Source organism: Vulpes lagopus, chromosome 3 (assembly GCF_018345385.1).
Source record: "Vulpes lagopus strain Blue_001 chromosome 3, ASM1834538v1, whole genome shotgun sequence".
In the NCBI taxonomy this organism is placed as follows: domain Eukaryota; kingdom Metazoa; phylum Chordata; class Mammalia; order Carnivora; family Canidae; genus Vulpes; species Vulpes lagopus.
In genome coordinates this window covers 102,274,837-102,296,585 of record NC_054826.1, presented here as the reverse complement: position 1 = coordinate 102,296,585, position 21,749 = coordinate 102,274,837, and the positions used below count along the sequence as shown (strand labels likewise).

Below are 21,749 nucleotides of genomic sequence, written 5' to 3'. Positions count from 1 at the left end.
GGATTTTAGCACCACGTCCAGAGAATGAGACAGACAGTCTGATTTCCACAAGAACCCCCCAATTTCACTTCACTGATAACTTGAAAATGCAGTTCAGGCATCATGACAATTCCAAATGAGAAGTGACTGTGGGTGTACAAAGTCATTGCCAGGTCTTGTTCATTCCAGGGCATCATTCTATGAAATGATCAGGCCAAAAAGCATGTTTAAACTCTGGGGAAAAAAAAACAATCCCACCAAGGTGTAGGAGCCCAGCAGAATCCTCTGAAGCCTTGCATGCGAGAGCCCATTTGGCTGGCAGAGCCGCTCTTCCACACCTGCTGGAAAGCTGGGTGCAAAGATATTCTAAACTAGCTGTGAATTTCATTACGTCTCTCTCCAGCCAAAGCCACTCAGGGGTGCGGTGCTGTAATGGGCCGCCACGCAGATGGGTTGCAAAATGCACAGCCCATCTGTCTTTATCATGCTCATTTCCTCTTTTATTAAAATGTTAATGAATATAGTTTTTATTTATCATTTGGTGACATGTGCGGCATCCTTTTCTGGGAGACAAATCTGCAATCTGCCTAACCGTGTGAGCTGACAGAGAACACGGGAATGAGGAATATTTTGGTTCCATTCAAAGTATTGTAGGCAGGTTGAAGGAACAGTTCCTTTACTTGCTGACAGCAGCATGAGGATGACAGGAGGTACACTGAACTTGAGGTGGACGCCCAAGTTTAAAGGCAGGCCCAGGGGCTACCGAGCGCTAGCCACGTGGCCACGAGTCTTGGTTTCCACGTCTGTTAAATGGGGACAACCGCTCCATGTGCCCAGGAAAACCAAAGAGAGAACCTATGGGAATGTATTTTGCATTCCCTTATTGTCATTCAGACATGTGCTGATATGATTCTGAATTCGTTTTACTCATTCTTTCAGACTCTCCATGGAAAGTACATCTGTCAAATGTCAGCCCTGAGATGACAGGCGTCACCGTGCGTGGACTGACTCCAGCTCGCACCTATCAATTCAGGGTGTGTGCTGTGAATCAAGTGGGCAGGGGCCAGTACAGCGCAGAGACAAGCAGGTGTGTGATGGTGTAGCCCTCGGCACTGATGAGGGGGAGCATGGGCCTGAAAGCAAAACCATGCATCCAGTCAGGAGGAGGAGGTTGATCGAAGTAATCAACCTCCATCCCTTGGATATGGGCAGAATTGTGTGCAGGAAAGGCTGTAATGAAGAGAGAAACACAGTCGCTCATGTGTTGGGCTAGCTGGGTCTTCCTTAATTGCTCTGAGGGAAGTCTGTGCTGACACCAAGTGTTCCTGAGAGCAGAGCCCCCTGTACACATGAAATGAGGAGCTGACAGTGTTTTCATGCCCTCTCTCCACCCTGACTGCCAGCAGGATGGGAGCTGGTGCCACCATCCTGACAGGCAAACACCGAGCAGGGTTCAATGCCTTCTGTGCGGTCCCCATACTCCCCCAGCCCTGGGGTGGCTGCTGGGAAGCCCGTTCAGATGTGACCTGGTGTTCCAGTGTGCCCTCCCAACCGACCTGAGCATTCACTGGACCTGAGTTGTGGCATAGTTGGGATCCAGAGGACTTTTTTTCAAAATGTGGGAGTTTGAGATGAGAAATAGTGAAAGAGCCAAATAAAAAATAATTTGAAAGGAGTCTCAGGCTATGGACCTGCAGCCTGGCTCACTCAGGCTTGTAATCCCTTTAGGACTGGGGGTGCTGTGGGTTATCTAGACAGAACAAGGTCACCTCCTGTGTCTTCCTGTTGCTGGCTTAACTGATTCTCTATTATGTTGATTTGCTGTACCTATTTCATGCATGTCCTTTGAGTTTGATCAGCTGTGTGATTTTCTTTATTTATCGCTTGATTTTGATAAATCATTAGGCCCCAGATTCAGCCAGAGATGGCAACTGGGGACCATTTGTATCGGGTGCTGATCTCTCTTTCTCTCCTCCTGTTTTATTTCTAGGTTAATGTTACCTGAAGAGCCACCCAGTGCTCCCCCAAAGAATATTGTGGCCAGTGGGCGTACCAATCAGTCCATCATGGTCCAGTGGCAGCCGCCCCCAGAAACAGAGCACAATGGGGTGCTGCGTGGGTACATCCTCAGGCAAGTAACCTGTGTTTGGCCATTTTTAGACTGTCATTATAAAGAGTCAGGGGTCTGTTTCGCTGGGGTCACAAACTCAAAGGTCTCTAGGAGCCCAACAGTCATCAAGAGAATCTGGCCAGTGTCAGATTCTAGGGAGTGGTAGAGACTATGGCAAACAAGTGACCATGGGCAGCCTTGCAGGGGTGGCCTCTTCATATCCAACCATAGCATGTCCATGTAAGTATCAATGGTTACATTGTGGTAGAAGAATGAAGAGAGATATTATGAGGTGGTGTCAAGGTGTGCTATTCATTCTAATTCTTTTCTTTGTTTCCTTTTTTTTTTAAACCAGGGGCATGCATTATTAATAGAGTAATTTTTAATTAATAATAATGCAGTTGATTTCATTATTAACCAGTTGTTACCATGCTAGCTACTATGTTGTTCAGTATTGCCAGGTTTTCTAATGTTTCAAAGAAATTTTCAAAAATCTAGCTTGTGACCTCACAGTCTTTAAATGTTGGAAATGAAGTCAGTACGTTTGGAAACATTGGGCAGGCCAAAATCACACATCAAAGGCCAAATAAGGCCCAAAGGATGGCCAGTTTGCTTTCTCTGCCTTATAAGAGGTAGTCGGGCTTCTAAGAATGTTGTGGGGACTCTACAAGAACTTGACTGGGTTGGAAAGAAGAAATCTGTTTTGCCAAAACTACTGCTACTCTTGAAATTTCACCACATGTGTTAATTACAGTGGTTTGTTGACACAAGTAGTGAACAGGAAAAAGCAAAGCGATATTAAAGGGTACTTAGGAAATCTCTTCTAACAGACGGGATAGCCATGGACATATTCATTCATCGACATGCACTTTGTCTCCTTCCCCAGCCTTATGGGGTGAGAACTGTGGGTGTCCCATCACTATCTTCCTCCCAGTGCCTGGCCCATGCCCATTCTGAGCATGTGATCAGAAAATACTGGGTTAACAAAGGTTTAAAGTAGCTAAATGTAATGTCTTAGACAAATGGGAAAAGTTATAGAAGTAACTTTATAGAAGTAACTCTTTAGCTCTGTTCTCTTTGCATATGGAGGACTGCTCCTTCCAGTATCTACTGCTATAATCATCTACTCGTCATTTAACACACCTTTTTCCACGTGTACATCATATTAGCCCATCACAACCACTTCACTGCTATTCTTGGATCTTCCACAAGCATGTGGATTATCCTCTAATTATGCACCTGAAGTGGTTTAAATGTGGCCATCCCTAGGGGTACACAGTGGCTAGAGCACTCAGGGCCCCTTTGGTCACTCTGCCCCTCAAGTGTCCTCTCTGCTTTCAACAAGAGACTGTGGTCTGACCTTTATGGGCTCAGGGCAGTTCTCAGCCTCCAGAAAACAGGCTGGGGCTTCCCACTGCCATAGGCCCTGATTTCCTGTCCCTGTGTGCTGCTTGCCCCTCCTCACTTGTCACTCTTGTCGCAAGCTTATTAGCTAATGAAAATAATTTCCTTGCCCTCCCTTCCCAGCCCTACGCACACTTGTCATCCCGGCTGCCTTTGTCTTTTCTTGAGCACACAGAGAAGGTTCCTCATGCTCCAGACTCCAAGTAAGGACTTTAAAAGTCAGCCTGCAGAACCAAGCTCGGGGTGAGGAGTTTAATAATAAAATCTCTCTGATGATACAAGGCCCCATCAGGAACTGCACATTTCTCTATTTTGTGGGATTATCACTGTTAAAAGGATTTTCTGTGATGGTGTCAGTAGAGTCGAGTGCTAGGAAAGAGGGTGTCTGTATATGTAGGGTTTTAAATCAAGAAAGTCCTAAAATGAGTGTGCACTAACCCAAGGCCTGTGAATATCAAAGTTTTCAGAAATTAAAGACCCATGCCAAAATGAATTTGCTTGGAAACATTTCCAAATAATCCTCCAGCCTGCAAATCAGCACTGTTTGTAAGTGTGTATCCTCCAGGGCACAAGCCTCTGTGTCAGATGTACAGCAGAATCCATGGAAGAACAAAATGGAAATAAATCATCATCGTGGCTCCAGCCATAAGAAGTAGTTAGGATGTGTGCACAGTCATAAAATATTTATAATAATGGGCAGGGTGCTTCTTTGAGAGGAGCATAGGGGTTATGTCCTTTAAAAACATTCTCCTGTTTATTTCCATATAAAAAAATCATCTTGTTCTGTCTAAGACAGTCTCCCGGGCAACATATCCTACCAGTCAGAGGACAATGCCCTGCACTTTCATTATTAATTGTGACCTTCCCAGACATCCTGTGAATATTACAAAAGCACCCTGAGCCATGGGTCAGAGTGGACCAGCCTGCCTGCTACAGAAAGGAGGGCAGCCTGTTTCCAAGACACGAATCCCAGGGTTTGTTTTGCATGATCGTATGAATGGAGGTCTAGGAAAGGATACGGCTCATGCAGGCTTAGTTTCTTCACTTAGCATACTTCCTAGATGAGATGTGTTTTCAAACCATAAATATTTACAGGGTGCTTTACACGGTCACATCTCTTTGGCACCCAATGTTTGATTTTATTCTTGTGACAATCCTGTGAAAGGCCATTATGATTCTGTCGTTTTGGAGAGTTAAAAACCAAGGCTCAGAGAAATTAAAGCTTTACTGGAGGCCACCTAGTTCATCAGTCTTCTTCCCAACCTAAGCTTTTTGAAGCCAACTTCTCTGCTTTTCCTTGGAATGTGTACTGGGTAGTGATGAGTCCACACTAATGAGCTCTTCGTAAGCGATCTTGCCCAGTATGTACCATATTGGTCCTAAGTGGTCTTGGGTGCCATTCATATGCAGATAACCTTGGTGCCCCTGTGGGAGTGGGGCCGATCCTTGCCTTCTTCCAAATGGCTGTCTCATTGTTGCAGTGCCATTTATTTTGCAGACGGGGAATTTAAGTGGGAATATCTGCCATGTGAGTTATTCGATGAGAGGCCTCTCTCCCTGTGGGCTGCTGCCTTGAAAACCATGATGTCGTATAAACAAGCTGAACCGCTGCTAGGAAGTGCACCCACACTTGCTTGGTGCAGGCCGTTCAGTAAAGGAATGTCAGTTCAGTAGGTGTAAGCAGTGGATGGAATATGAAGCAACAAAGCGGTATGAGGCATTAGCTTGCGTTTTTGCCAAAGAGGAGCATGTCCTTCCCCCACACCCCTCACCGGGCAAGCTGCTACCACCTTGAGGCAGGAGATATGAGGAGGCCTGGGACCTGCCTGCTGTTCCATGCTGCCCGCTCCTGATCATGTGTTTCTCCCACCACACAGACCTCACCTGTACAAACGGTCTGTAGCAAGAGGAGGTGAAAGACTGCCCTCAGAAAATCTGGATTTTTGTGAAGAACCTTTTATTGCCTTCTCCGTGCTTCCATACCATATTTTCAGCTGTCATTCTCTTCAGAGAGCTGTTTTCCATTGGAAGGCCTGAGTTTAGGGGTTCCTTCTTTCTCCTAATGGCAGCAGCCATGCTCGCCTTCACCTTTGTGCTGGAGGCCCCACCTGGGATGGGCCAGACTCTGCAGCCCGCGGTGCTGCTCAGTGTCAGTGGGGATCCCTACCCCCACCCGCTGTCAAGAGTCCCCTCACTCAGGGTTCCCCCCATTTCCACTCCTCCCCGCTCATCAGACAAAGCCACGTCTTCCCAAAGCCACTTCCCAGGGCAAGAGCCACTTCATGGCCAGGATTTGGGTGCTTTTGAAGCTCCATGATAACCAAGGCAGTTACTCCCAGCACATACCCCTTGCCCTGTCCTGAGAAACCAATTCACTTCTAACAACAAAATCAGAAAAACCATTTGCTATCCCAAATAGTGCTGCAAAAGTCCTTTTGTAGTGCACATGGCAATTTCTTAAATTATACATTTTCTCGGTCTAGAGTCCTGTACATCACTTTTAAAATAAATACAACTTTAAACTTATGTCTTTTGTGGGGAGAGGGGATTGTTTATTCTACATGTTTCCTTTTTTACATCGAAGTAAAATTGGCATATAACACTGTGTGTCAGGTGTACACCATAATAATTCCACTTTGTTACACTGCAAAGTGATTGCCATGCCAAGTCTGGCCACTGCCTGTCACCATACAGTTGACCCCTTCACCCATTTTGTCTGCAAAGATCCCCTAAAGAGCAGCTTGGCCTACTTAGCACTGGACCAGTATTTTAGAGGTGGGGACACCACGTAGAGCCACTCATTTTGGTTCTGAGACTTGTGTGAACAAATCTAGAATCCCCAGATGGAAGAGGAGGCCAAGAGGAAGGAGACTACAGCTTTTCTGCTTCTCCCCACATTTCAGAGCCACAGGAAAAAAGTGTGCTCCCAAGTTGTCATTTATGGCAACACCCAGGCAGAAATCATGTCTGGGATTTTTGGTACTAAGTCACTGTGCTCCCTGGATAGCTACACTTAAAAACCTATCCTTTCTCCTTAACCATTACACTGTTGAGATGTCAGTTCCATTTTGCCACATCTTATAATCTCTGTGATATTCTCACAGAGATAATAATAAACTGTGTAATCTCACAGCTTATAATCTCTGTGAGATTCAATGACACCTCTTTGGAATGGTTGGCTTAGGAAGCCATGTGGTCTGGGGCTGAGCTCTAGCTTCACTCCTGTGTGTTCACTTCCTTTCCCTCTGACCATGCAGTGTAACTGTGGGTACGCCCAATCCCTGATTCCAACTATTTCTCCATGCTCTGTTGCAGGTACCGCCTAGCTGGCCTGCCAGGAGAGCACCAGCAGCGCAACATCACCAGCCCAGAAGTCAACTACTGCCTGGTGACAGAGCTGATCATCTGGACGCAGTATGAAATCCAGGTGGCAGCCTACAACGGGGCAGGCCTGGGCGTCTTCAGCAGGGCCGTGACCGAGTACACCCTACAAGGAGGTGAGTTTGCCTTCCTGCCATGTTGGCCGATCTTTGCTGGGGAGTAGGACACACTACATTTGACTAGAGCATATAAGAAATAAAAATCAAAGAGCTCGAGCCTCTAGGGAATAATTAGAAGGAAACTCATCAACTATGTAACTCAATCTCTCTGTCCCTAAACTATGGCAATACTGTGGAAGGGACACAGAGAACATTCTATCTGCTTTCTTCTGGGTACTAAGGCCAGGAACTGTCTACTCGAAAAGATCTGTGCGACTACCTGCTTCTGAATGGAATGATGGTATATTCCATCAGAAGTCCCGAGGATACTATGAATGTTTTTCAAAGAGAATGGTTATTTGGAATTTTGTCTTTAGTAATGCACTATGATTATTGGTAAAGGATTTTGCAACTTGGTACTTTTTTTTTTTTTTTTTTTGGTTTTCTTTTTCAGTTACACAAGCCAAACAATTTACTAAATCAGTAAAAAACCTGTCCCCGCACTCACCACCCGCTCCAAAAATGACCAAGCAGTCCTAAAGCCAGTGAGGCCTACACCTTCTGTGTTATGACCCAACCTCATCATTTGAAGACCGATCCCCCTCTGTGTTCTGGAGGACCCGGGTCTCAGCCACAGGGAGAGCTGGTGTCCCCAAACACATTTCGCTGTTGGTACCATCAACAGGAATAGATGGGCCCTGTCATGGCATAGCTATGTGTGCCCACAACACCCAGGTCCTCGTCCAGGGAAGCCATCTCCCCACAAAATCGACAACTTCTTTCATTCAGCAGTTTTAGCCTCTTCTGACTCACAGGTGTGAGTTTATTTGCGTAGGCATTTTTATTGCCACCAGGCCTCGACCTTCTTCAAATGATAAGGTTTCTAACTGCCCACTTCTCTCCCCAAATCATGCCAGAGACCTAATGTTCCTTGATATTACATACTGTTATCATCACCCCTTATCGATTGGCTGTCTGTCATCATCCCTAAGTCCATAAAGCCTCCTTTATAAATGAAGCACAGTCAGTTCTGCTTCCATAGTGAAATATTTCACTGGCAGAAATATTTAAAATGCAAGACAGCCAGGGATGACCCACTCATCTGCACATGAGGCTTGATTACTCACAGAAAAATGGAGGCAGCTGAGCACCTGGACAATTAATGTTTGCTTTAATTCATCTACTTAATAAAATAACAATAAATTTGGAAATAATTAAAATAATGAATATTGCTATTAACACTCCCCTATTGCTGTTAACTCAGACTGCTTCATTTTAGTACTGGTGAGTTTGAGTCCCATGCAGAGTGCAGGGAAGTACAGCTCCACCTTGCAGGGAAGGGCTTGCAGCCTTAGAATTTGGCTTTGACTCAATTGGCACTGGGGAGCCGTTAAAGGTTGAGAGCAGTGAGTGATGGGAGCAAAATGCTGTACAAGGAGGCCAAATCTATCAGTGGGCTTGCAGGTGAGCTGAGGGGGAGCCCCAGCAACCACAGTGACCCAAGTCAAAGGGCAATGATTGGGCCATGAATTGATGAGTTCCCTGCAGCTCTGATGCTGGCCATGAGAAGGGTGGGTTGGTATGTTGGGTGGTGCATCATCGTTTTTAAACTAGCTTTCCCTCTGTTCCCTCTGAGCACCTCTCAACAGCCTGTCCTAGGAGGGCAGACAAGCCCCGCACTCCCACTGTGCCCTGTCCTGGGCCTGGGCCTGGCCATGAGGACTGCTGGGGCCCAGCTCTGGCCTCGGATTGCTGGCAGGTACAGGCTAGAACAGGGCAGGCTTGCTTGCAGCCACTTACACATTAGGGAGCCAAACCCTGGCTAGCTCAAACTTAGCTGGTGTGAAATGACGGGGTGCGTGGGGCTAGGCAGAGGTGACAGGTGTGCGGGCTCCCCACTCTGGGTCAGGGGATCTGCCTGATGGGGAGGCTAACTACAGATGCTTCCGCTCAGTGGAAGGATCTGCTTTCCTCCTCTAGGTGAGCCCTTGACTTCTGTTAGCTCTCTGCACGAGTATGGTTCATAATATTGCTCTTTTTTTAAAAAAAAAAACTATTGATGAACTGACATCCCTGAATGATGCCCAGTGTGTGGATTTTCCTGTCCATAGCTCAGTTTATGCAGCTCGGCTATCTTTCCTTTGTCTGGGCATTGCATGGCTGACATTGGAGCACTGAGCCTGGAGCCCCAGCAGGTTGCAGGTGCACCCAGGGGACATGGTCATAATTCACATTCTCCTTCAATGCAGGCATTTCTGCTTTGACATTCCCTCCTAACCTTGGGGTGGCCTCAGGAAACATGGGCGTCTTTGTCCTCCATCTGGGGGGACACATCCCTTTCCTCTGCCCGTGTTTTAGACTCTTCCTGTGCACTCACATGACTGTAAGGTCCGTGGGAAAAAGACCCTGGGCTTCTGGAATGCAGTGGGTCATTTCATGGCTGTTTCCAGACTGCCCTACACCTAATCCTACACCCATCCCTTGGTCACTCAACAGAGCTTCTCAGGCTTGTGACAGCCTCTGAGTCTTGACCAGGATGCATGGCCCACCCTGACCCTCCTTTGTTTGAGGGGCAAGCCTGAGCCCCAGGACAAATTGGGAGTGAGACCTTTGTTGACCACAGCATTGGGATACTGTCCATTGGGCATGGCTGTGGCACATGACAGGTGTCGGGAGGGGTATGTCTACGGGGGAGGCAGCCGGCCCCCCAGCATGACATGTACTCACATGGCGCTGGCCCAGCCCTGCTCCTCGGGAGCATCCTGGTCAACCACCCACAACTGAACAGAGGGGACCCGGCTTGTAAATTCTGTCTCTGAACCAATGTTCCTACTCCAGACAGGACACAAATAAGAGAGGATTTAGACATGTGGTTGGGAAGAACTGGAGAGTGGGGGTAGGGGCCTAGTCTGGAGCAGGGGTGGAATAAACCAGATAAAAAATGATCTGATTAGAAGGTGAGGCATTAGGAAGAAAAATGGCAACAGCAGGAGCCCTGAATAATTTAGGGATATGGTGATAGAGAGCAGAGGTTTGTGAGATGTCTTCCTGCACCCACTCTCACCCACATCTATCCAGACACAGCCCTGTCCTGCTAGTCCGTTAGGGTCAGGCTCAATATTTGCTACTTATCTGCTTTCAAAAAACACATCAACCTTTGTGAGCTTCGCGTTCCCCACTATAAAATGATCGTCTATAGCGGTGTCTGCCCTAACTCCTCTATGGGCGGTTGTGAGAGAAGACAAGGTGGATCACACAGCAAGACCTGAGAAGCCCTGAACTCTTACGTGGATACTAATTTGCTGCTCCTGGCCCCATTCCTCCTTCTATGGCAACACCCAGCATCTACTTCATATTTGAATGTTTCTGCAGTGGCAGTTGTACAGGAAGAAATGGGGTCGGTCTCTCTGCTTATGGGAAAATCTCAAGAACTGATGTGAGCACCTACTGTATGCTCAGGGTTGCATGATGGGTCACAGAAGCGATAGTAGGGAAGACACCTGACATGCCGTCAGTCTTGGGGACCTGCAACCTTGCCTGGGAAGAAAGACCAACATTTGTGAAACAGGAACTCAGAAGAAGCCAGCCTTGTAGTCATTCCCCACCTGTCCACAAGATCAGTGTCATGAGCATGCTGCAAAGACTTGCCAGTCAAGAGACTCAGAGGAACGCACCATCGATGAGACAAGGGGCTTTATTGGGGTCTACGTGATGGGACTGCAGCAGAGGAGTTAGGGTTCAGCTGTCTGTAGTGGTTAGAAATGGAGTCAAGATGCTAGAAACAAACCCAAAATACACACAGTGGAGGTGTGTTTTTATCTTTCTCCCATCAAGAGTGGGCCTTGGGCTGTACAGGGTGTTTGTGGCAGCTCCATGGCCACCAGAGAGTCAGGCTCCTTTTTGCTTTGCCACCTTTAGCGTTTGCCTCCTGGCTGCAAGCTGGCTACTGGAATGCCAGATGTTACGTGCACATTCTGGAAGGGGGAAGGCACAGGGTTATGCCTAGAGGCCAAGTTTGGAAGTTTGCTTTTATTTGGAGGACTTTCTTAGAAGCTTCATTTGCTGCTGACTTATGCTGACAGTTCATGGAGTATCTCTGTGCTGGAAAGCCTAGGAAGGTGCTCTTGTGGCTGGATGCATTTCTGCCTGTTGCTAAGAGAGGAAGGGGGAACAAATCATGGAGGGCAGCTGGCAGTTTCTGCCTTGCTCGCTCTCTACAGCGGCCCCTGCTGAGGTGTCAAACCCAGAGGATATGTATTTTCTATATACGAAATCCTATGACCTTCTGGCTTATGGCTGCATTGGAATTGCCCAGGGAAGAATGAGCGGAAACCAGGCCCAAGGGTCCTCCACTTGCCATTTGTTTGGGCACCAGCTGGGTGTGCTTGTTGCCACCGGGGGCCCCTCTCAGCGAGCCTGGGGTGCCCCATGGCTGTGAGGGCCATGGGTTGACAAAGCCTGTAGGACTAAACTAGCCCTTGAAGCTGAAAAGAGAACCCTGTAAACGCTTGTCTATTAGAGGGGAAGAGAAAACTCATAAAATTAATAATTTGTCAGCCTAATTTGGAAAATTATTGGGATGTTTATGCACATAATTCTGGAGTCTGTCAGGACAGCACAGGAGCAGCAGGAAACACCCAGCTTTGGGAAGAATAAAGCTTCCGGCCAGCCCGCCTGATTCTTCCTCCTCCCTCCAGCCAAGCGGCAAGCCTGATCCATCAGGGGAAATGAGATGTAATTTGTCCTGACTTTAATAAGCTCTTCGGATTTAGCTCCTCTTGAGAAAGCATCAGAATGCCAGAGAGAGCTGGTGCCGCTCCCACCACCATGACATGGTGGAGGGTCACTCTCAAAGAGAGCTCACGGATGTCACGGCCTTGGCCGTGGGGACAGAGCCAGGTGCCCACAGGCAGCAGACCTGGGGACACGGGCAGGCATTAGCCCCTGGGGGGGAACAGGTGGCCTGCCTGCTGCTGAGCACACAGGCTTGCTCTTGAGCATACTTACTTCCCAGAAGCTCCCAAAAGAATATGAGCAAGTCATCTGTACCTTGAGTTCAACAGGATGTGCTATCGATTCCCAAAGTAATTTGAACCTACTATTCACCTGTCACATAGCCCATTTTTCTCTTCAACCCAATTTATTATTGAGAGCTATTAAAAATGCCTGGTTTGTCTACTTTGGTTCTTCGCTAATGCCTTGGACATGTGGGGATTATGCAATATAAACTTTCTCACTCCCCCTGCTCTTCACACACACACACACACACACACACACACACACACACACACACCATCCACCATTCTTGTCCACCAGTCCCACTGAAGAGGTTTTCCTTGCAGGGCGTCCATGACCTCTTCTGCTCTAGGTGTTTTCAGATGCAACATAATTAACCTACAAATGGAGCAGCAAAACCCTAATGTAGTCCCAGCCCCATGCACTTTACAGTGGATAAGAGGACAAGTCTCTCCTGTAACAGGAACTGCAGCCTAAAATCCAGCACACGTGGAGCCCGCTCGTCACATTTCCATCATGATTACCCAAGATGAAATGGAAAATAACTTAAATTGACTCTTGAATTTCTTTCAGAATGCTCTGGAAATCAATATGCTTTCCGTAGCAAGTGGAAAAAGCCATAGCGTGTAAGTTCTGCATAACTAAACGTCTTGTATAATTACAGGCATTTTTCTTACTGCCAATGTCGACTTCAGCAACTTTCCTATCATTTAGTAGGAGAAGCAGAGCCCTGTAGTCAGTTGAAGCAATGAGTGGTCCAAATCCAACACCAATGCAGTGTTTGGCTCCCAAATTCGGGTTTTGTTAAAAACAGTTCAGCTCCCCTCAAAAGCCCTGTGCAGACACAGGTGATTGTGAGGTTCTCAGTGAGCCTGAGCATGGACTCCTGCTGGAGTGTGCAGGGTGACAGCCAGATCCTAAAATACACAAGCTTCTTTCTGTTTCTTAACTGTGTTCACAAAGATGCAGATGTTAGTTTTTTCTATAAAGGGTCCAAAGACAAATTATACTATAAATCATCATTTTGAACACACCAAGGTTTTAATTTTTTCTGGTTTATTTCTTTATCATTTTTCTTCCTGTAACAGGTATTTTTGTGCTATAATGATTTATCCCAGTTTCAGAACATTACCTTCTAATAAAAGAGAAATATTTCATATTTAAAGAGAAATGGAAAAAACATTTGGTTATCCACATTTCTAAAACATTAGTAAAAGCTCCTAAATGTTCACTTGGGCTTTGAAAGGTTTCCTAAAGTAAGGGTTATAAATGAACACTCTGTTTGCAAGCTCCATTCGTGTCTCCTCTTGGGAAATTCTCAATGTGGCATAAATGGCATTGCACAAAAGATTTGTTTCTCAATCCTTAAGACTTTCTAGACCTCAGGCTGTGCCTACAGAATAGGATAATATTGCAGATTCTCCCAGAATCACCTACATTAAGTATGAACTGAACAAAATGATGTGGGGTGTTCCATCAGGAATGGGTTTCATTCAGTCTTTTAGAATTTTCAGGAAAGGAAAGGAAAGAATAGGAAACTGGCATTTTGGAGGAAGCCACTCTATGCCAGTTTTTGTTGTCCTCTGCTGCGCATGTATAAGACATGCCTCACCTTGGTCACCGCCTCCCCCCGCGACAGCCGTGAGAGAGAGAAGCCAGCATTGCTGTTCCTATTTCACAGAGAAAAATGGCAGCTCCGAGAGGTAACTAACTTGCCCAGAGTCGCATAGCTGGAAAATGCTACAAATGGTGCTTTTTTCATTCTGCGTGTATCAAACATGGACCGAAATTACTTCCAGGTTTCCAGTGCAGGTTGAATATAGAATAGAAAGGAAGTGAGATCTTATCTTACTTGTGTTCACGTGGCAGGTGGATTTGCAATAGTTTGTGGACATTTTGGATTGCAGTCTACAATAGGAAATCTATTTGATATGGAGACCCAGTACACAAACATGCACACACAAACACAGAAGCACACACATACACACAAACACACGTACACACACAAATTCACATGTACACACAAACACATGTACACACACATACACACAGCTGAAACAAAAGATTCATGGAACAGTAGTCACCTTTACACACTGTGTGATGTTCTTTGATATTTTCTCTTCTATTTCATTCTGTTTCATTCTCCCATTCTTTAACAAACGCTGGCTGTGACCACTAAATTGATTTCCTGGTCTGCTAATGCATTGGTGACCTGGAGTTTGAAGAACACTGAATTCAGGCAACACAGGGCATTTGATTCTGCTGATCTTTGCCTCCCTGTCAGAAGAGGCTCTCACTGGCCTGTAGGGCGCATCAGGGTCCCTGAGGGTGACGAAGGAAATCAATGATAAAAGACCAAACACATGTCCGGGTGGGGGCATGAGTGGGGTGACCCGCCTGGGCTCAAGCTAAGATCTGGGGACTGGAAGAGGGTTCTAGTACCTGAATCTGTGCAGATGACCTCACAAGGGAGGAGGGCTTCCCAGGGTAAGACTTGCCTTCCAGCTATGGCTGGGAGACACAGGGAGAAATCAGACCAGTCTTAAACTGCGGTGGCCAGCATATTATTTGTCAGGTACAGACTGGTCTTCCCTACTAGCCTGGGAAATCTCCGAGGGTGGGGGCTGTGTCCGATTTGTCTGATTTGTATCTGTATCCCCAAATCCAAGCACAATGCCTGATATGTAAATAAACAAGGCATAAATAGATGTCTGATTAAAGACAGATGCTTCTTGTTTCTTATTCAGTTTCCGATGCTGTGCCAAGTTAATCTACATATTCAACCTGGTGCCCTCCCTCCCCCACTGCTGTTTCTTATCTCAGAAGTGCTAAGGAAAGCCCAGTGGCTGCTTGCTCTGCCCCATACATCCTACCTCCCTAGCCTGAAAACTGGTCGCACATGTTTTCGCCTCAATGCCTGGCAAAAAAAAAAAAAAAAAAATGGGGAAAATAAGTTCAGAAAGGGCCATGCAAAGCTTTTAAAGTATTAAGGTATTTTTTTATTCAGGCCATTAAAAAAAAGGCACTCAAGCTTACTTGTCCAAGATTTGTTATCCTAATAATGTGTTAAGAATGTTTAATGCGATGGGAACATTCAGGTGTATCAAAACTGCAAGAACCATAACAACACAAGAACTCATCCACAGCCTATAACGATCTGGAATTAACGATAACACCAGACACACAAATTGTAAAATATACATCCATGCAGCAATGCGTAGCCAGTAATTCTTCCAAATAATGAGCTTGCTTCTCCCCTATTTGAAAGGCATATACATTTAATTCTGTAGGATTGCCTGGAGAACTAGATGCTCATAGATGCCCATGAATCCCCACTAAGTTCCGGATAGACACTACAAGTCCTTAATATTTGAAATCATCTACTTTAAGGCTAATGAAAAACAATGTGCAGTTGTCGTGGAGACATAAAGACCCATGCGCCCTTGTGTAGCACATAGGCACCACTGGTCACTGCTGCCAGCCCGGCAGCAAGTGGGTCCAAGGGGAGGAGACCATTTCCCAGGCAAGATGGGTCCCTAATGGCCCCATGCCATGCTGCTCATCAGCTGGGAAAACTGAAGGCACACTTGAGGGCCACGCAGGATGAACTGTTTCTACGGCAGCACACTGACTTTCCCGGTTTATCTGTAGCAGATAAGGCGGTGCTACTTTAATAGATAAAAATTGTGTCAGGTGAAGCACCATAATTTCATTCCATGCTAGGTTCAGCTAATTTTGCAGCATGGTCAGGAGCTGCCTGGCACTTTTAGCTTGGGTTTGCACCAGTCTGACAGAGGGTAAGAAGCAGGGTACAGAAGACAATCATTGTCCTACCAGAGAGACCTGGACACCCATGGCCCCTGTCCCAGGAGATCCCACGAATTTCTATGCTGGCACTTCCTAGTGTCATGTCCTTCGTTGTATCTGACATGTTGTGAATCTCCACAATGTCAGATAGCTCTGTGGTCAGCACAGCTTTCTTTAGATTAACAATTCCTGTAAACCGATTCTGCCATATATGTAGATTGGGTCACAGATGAATTGTGATGATAGACTAGAATTTACTCAAGGGTGTTGCACATAAACTTTACATAATTTGCATAATATTGTTTGAGCGCTTGCCTGAGACCTACTCTGTCAGCCGCAGAGAATGGTCCAGGAAAAGTGTTCACCCGGCATAATCTCAGATTCTATGTATGGGTTGTTAACAGCAACACACATTCCTGGTAGAAAAGGTGTAAAAGAGGCTTGTGAGCTCAAGTGGGGTTTTCCTGCCAACCCATTAACCAGGTTCTAGATGGAATGAAAGTGATAACCGTGGGAAGGATGGGGGCAGGAAGGGAAAGAGAAAATAAGCAGAAATGATGCCATAGAGCAGTCGTTCTCAAAGTCTGGTCCCTGGACCAGCAGCACCTGCTTGACTTGTTAGAGATGTCAATTCTCAGGTCACCTCAGATCCAGTGGGTCAGAAAGTCTGGGGGATAGGGTCTATGATTCGTGGTTCTATGAGCCCCCCCCCCCCCGAGATGATTCTTTTCTTATTTTTTTATTTTTTTAAAGATTTTATTTATTTATTCATGAGAGACACACACAGAGAGATATATAGAGAGAGGCAGAGACACAGACAGAGGGAGACGCAGGCTCCACGCAGGGAGCCTGTTGTGGGACTCGATCCTGGGACTCCAGGATCATGACCTGAGCCAAAGTCAGACGCTCAACCACTGAGCCACTCAGGCATCCCTGATTCTTTTTTTTTTTTTTTTAAGATTTATTTATTTATTCATGAGAGAGGCAGAGAGAGAAAGGCAGAGACCTAGGCAGAGGGAGAAGCAGGCTCCTTGCAGGAAGCCCAATGAGGGACTTGATCCCGGATCCTGGGATCATGCCCTGAGCTGAAGGCAGATGCTCAACTGCTGAGCCACCTAGGCATCTCCGCCCCCACCCCCCAGATGATTCTGATGACTCTAATCTGAGACCACTCCCCAAGGGGTTGGTGGGTGGTACTAAGGAGTCGAAACCACCAACCCTAACAGCTTCTTCTCCATATTTATGTCTCTGGCATTTTCAAAGGGGGATCATGCCCAAGGAGGGTCAGGACCATATGCTAAAGAAAAGCAGTAATCTCTGTGAGCCAAGGCATGTGTGCTGGGGAATGTAGAAATATAGTGTCTTTAAGGAGCAGTTACAGCTGTGTCTCTAGAAACTCTGATGACTGGATAGGAGGCTAGAGTCTTCCCTAAGATAAAGGTCATGACTTGGAAAAGAAAGGAAGATCCACGCAGTGGTCAATGGCTCCTCAGAAGGAGTGAGTTGTATGGACCAAGGTTGTCACTGAGGATAACATGGATGTTTGGAGAAGACCAGGATCTCAGAATAGCTTCTTTTCCACATTATGTCTCCAGCATTTTCGAAGAAAGTAAGACTACAAGGGCCCCACTTATTTCAAGCCCAGTAGCCTGGTCATATTTCAGGAACCTTTCGCTTGTCGTTTTGATCTGTCAAGGTTAATGGGATTTGTGTTAGAACAATAGGCTTCTGACAAGGGATAGGTGTCATCCCAAAGGATAGGAAGAACATCTTCAACAGAAACTGGTGAGAAATTATGGCCAGAGAAGAAATGCATGCCCAAAACTGTAAAAACACTCGCTAGAGGGCCAGACTGTGGCTTCCACCTCAAGGGCAGAGGAGTAGAGAAACATGGCTCTGTAATTCTCAGGAAGCAGTCACTAGGACTCACCTTTCGTCTTTCAGAATTAGCCATATCCTACCAACCTCTTTTCCTTTTGGAGGAGGGCTACTGACTTAGTAGATCCAAATACCATAGTCATTTCCACTCATTCATTCATTTTTTAAAGATTTTATTTATTTATTCATGAGAGACATGGAGAGAAGCAGAGACATAGGCAGAGGGAGAAGCAGTCTTCTCACAGGGAGCCCCATGCAGGACTTGATCCCCAGACCTGGGATCATGCCCTGAGCCAAAGGCAAACTCCCAAACACTGAGCCATCCAGGCATCCCTCATTCATTCATTTATTAATTCACTAGATAAGTACCCTTGTGGCTAAGGTGGGGAAATATGGATTGGATGATGAAAATAATTAGATATGTTCCTAGGGCTCAGCTTTGCCCATAGAGTGCAATTTACCTGACTCACAGGTGTAAAACCCATCATTCTTCTGGCTCTTCTAGGCCAGCACTTCTGTCAGAGACTTGGAGAGAACAGAGATATGGCATGCCTATCATATATTCAGGTGTCACAGCTGAGGTAATTCATGTATTCTCTCTCAGCTCAGAAATAAAAAATAAATTGCTTTCTTAGATTGATGGTTGAAATCAAGTTGGGACATAGAAGCCAAATACTACATTTATGCACAAACACATCAATCATGTGACCATGGGATGGAGAGATAGGACTTGCCAACTGTCACCATAGAAAGACTGGGGGAAAGGTGAGTCACCCAAGGAGAACTACGACTATAATCTTAATCTCTCTGTGTAGATCACACATTTCCAAATCAAGGCAGATCACAATACCATGGAATCGTATCTTGGCTGGCTGTCTCTTGGAGCACTGAGCTCAGTTCCAGGTGCCTTGCCCTGAGGGATGATAAGAAAACCAAGGCTTTTCAGAGGAAGACAGCCAGTACACAGTGGGCAGTGCTCCCTAAATCCTGCCGTATGGGAAACAAAGAGAAACAGGATGTTTGTTTAGCCGGTAGTAGTAAAGCCTAACTGGATATTGTTGTGATTTTCAAATAGTCCAGCAGCTTTATGTGCAAGGGACAGTTTACCTAGGAGACAGAAAGGGACCACTGGGCCCAAGTTATGGAAGGCAAGATTTTAGCTGAGCATAAGGAAAAGCCCCTTTATCAGGCATAGCAGAGGTGCAAGATCTCCTAAAGAGCAGGGACGTTTGTCTGAGAAGCTGTGCCAACTGTAGCTAAGGGGCCACACATCTGGGTGCTGCAGGTGATCTCATGGCCTCGAGGGCCCTTGCATCTCCTTCTCCAGTCTATACAACTCGATCTGTACCCATCTGGGTCTCTTGTATGGCCCTGGCCTCTATGAAGCTTCACAGAGGAAGTATTCTGTATCGAAGATCTGGTGAGCATAATATCATAGGACAGAACCATGATGTTGAGTCAAATGCATGTATTGGAATCTGTGTCCATGCCTAGGTACAGACTCAGGCACATACTCAGCCAATAACTTTCCAACCACATTTTCACTTGGCAATTCCTACTTATACTTAAAGATTTGGCTCAGGAACTGTCTCTTCCATAGAGTCTACCTGAAGGAAATCTGTGTTGACCTTCCGAGTAGCACTTATTACATGGAATCACATATGTCTGCATATCCCACTAGATGCCAAGTTCCATGAAGACAGGGATTGCAAACCTATACTCACCACATAAACACAAAGAAAGGACTTGGTCTGATAATAGTACACATATGCACATATACACATGCATATGCACATAGGCGTATACATACGCATGTGTACTTCTGTGTTAACATGCCCTTACCAGAGATAAAGCTGACATCTTTTTGTGTAAATGAGAATCTGAAGCCAAAATAAGAAGTCTTCCAGCACATTATACTAATCCTTGTATATTGAACTGGTGTGTTTTATTGTATCATCAGTTTGTGTGATCACATCACAGTGTTTCTAGAGAGGAAAGAATACATTGCAATATTGCCTATAGTAGGGAATCAAGAAATTGTATCAAAAAAGAGGACTTAGAGCTATGTAAATACTTTAGTGTGTGTGTGTGTGTGTGTGTGTGTGTGTGTGTAAATATTAGAACAAAAATACAAACATTCCTAATTACCAAAATATATCAAAAAAGAAAACAGACCACACTGTGAATCATACACATGTGTACATATACACAGAGACATAGCAATAAGCATATGTATAATTATAATATGTATGTAACATATGCGTGTATACAATATACAGAACTGAATCCAAATTTATTGGTTATATCAATAAATATAATGAAATTAATTAGCCTATAAAAAAAAGACTTCCAGATTGGCTGGCAAAGCAAAATCTAACTGGTACTATAAACACAAGATACCCAAAAGGAAGAGACTTAGAAAGGTAAAAAAGTAAAAAGATCTAGAAAAGATACACAGGCCAATACAAATAAAAGAAAGCAGGAGTCATAATCTTGATTTCTGGCCCCTAGATCCCATATATAAAAAAATCAAAAAAGAGAAAGGAGAGCATGTCATAATGCCAAAAGCTGAAGTTCACTGTGAAGTAGTAACATTCACTCATGAACCTAGGAATGTAGCAATGACCTGCATGAAGCAGAAACAGTAAGAGATGCAAAGAAAACAGAGACACTAATGAAAGGAGACTTTAACATGTCTCTCAGCCCAAGGCAGATGTAGACAAAATGTAAAATCAGTCACAGTATAGATACCTAAATGACATGATAAATAAGGTAGAATTTATATATCAACTGTGAACTCTGACAAGAGAAAATACACCTCATTTTACAGGGAGACAGAGAACATTTATGAAAATCAAGTGTGTCGTAGGCCACGAAAAATCCCAAATGATTTCAGAGAATGCAAAGATTGTATCAAAGAAGCCAAGTTACAAACTGGTGTTCCACTTTATGAATATTGATGCAAAAATGCAAAAATTATCAAGCAAAACTCAAACAGCATGTGAAAAAGTAGTAGATCATATGCAAGTGGGGTTTAATCCAAGAATGCAGTTTTGGCATTTGACAATATTCAACACCTCTCCATAGTAAAAATATGTAATAAAATAGGAATTCATACATATTTACTCAGTATGATAAATGGCATATGTACCTCAGCCCCCAAGTCTGTTTTCTCCATTCGCTTAATGTGGAGGCACTGCAGGTGCTCCTGCTAATGAGGAATGATGGGCTGCTCACAGTCTCCACCACCCTTGAATGTTGCAGGGAGACTGTTCACCAAAGCAAAGACAAGAGAAAGCAATCAGAGGCACCAGACCTGAAGAGGAAGTGCTAAAACTATCTCTACTTACAGACAATAAGATTTGATATCTGAAAACTAAAAGAGCCCATGGAGAAACTACTGTCAATGATAAGAGAATTTATCAAACTAGCCAGTTACAAAATCCGCATAAGGAAATGGGAGACTCCATGAGCACAAACAAAACACAGCTAGAAGTTATAATCAGAGAGAAGGCCTCACTTCAATATAGCTGGATAACATTAAAAAAGAAAAGAGCGGAAAGAAATCTGGGGGTGAGCTCAACAAGAAATGTCCAACTACACATATTTCTGAAAGTCATACAAATAGACACAAACAAATGGATAGTCTCATCGTGTTCTTGGGTGAGGAGACTTATCATCACAGTGATTGTGTGCTTCCTACTTTAATTTAGAAATGTCCCATGATCTCAACAAAAACAGTATCAGAATCTTTTTTCTAGCTAGAGAAGTTCATTTTTAAAGTTCATCCAGAAGAAATGAACAAGAATAGCCAGGAAAATCCTGAAAGGGAAAAGCAATGAGAGTGGACTAGTCCTTTAGGAATGAAAATATATTACCACGCTCTGTAATTAAAAGAGTGCAGTATCAATGCAGGAACAGAAGATGAATGGAAAGGAGCAGGAAATCCAGAAATGGACTCAATTACATGTGAAAACTTAGTACACAAAAACAGTGGCATCTCAAATGACTAACCAAAAACACAATTGTTGATAAGTAGTATTGAAGCAAGTGGATTACTCTATGGGAAAAGATGA

General features: G+C 45.0%; 1 protein-coding gene across 1 annotated transcript in view; it reads left to right on the top strand.

Moving 5' to 3' along the window:
- SDK1 (sidekick cell adhesion molecule 1) overlaps nt 1-21,749 on the top strand; it is a gene marked incomplete at its 5' end in the record, with an annotated part of 911,733 nt that overhangs the window by 718,529 nt on the left and 171,455 nt on the right. Inside the window, 3 exons of the mRNA XM_041750102.1 lie at nt 919-1,066; nt 1,970-2,110; nt 6,809-6,990. Coding sequence (XP_041606036.1) covers nt 919-1,066; nt 1,970-2,110; nt 6,809-6,990 — 471 coding nt within the window. The remainder of the gene's footprint in view (nt 1-918; nt 1,067-1,969; nt 2,111-6,808; nt 6,991-21,749) is intronic.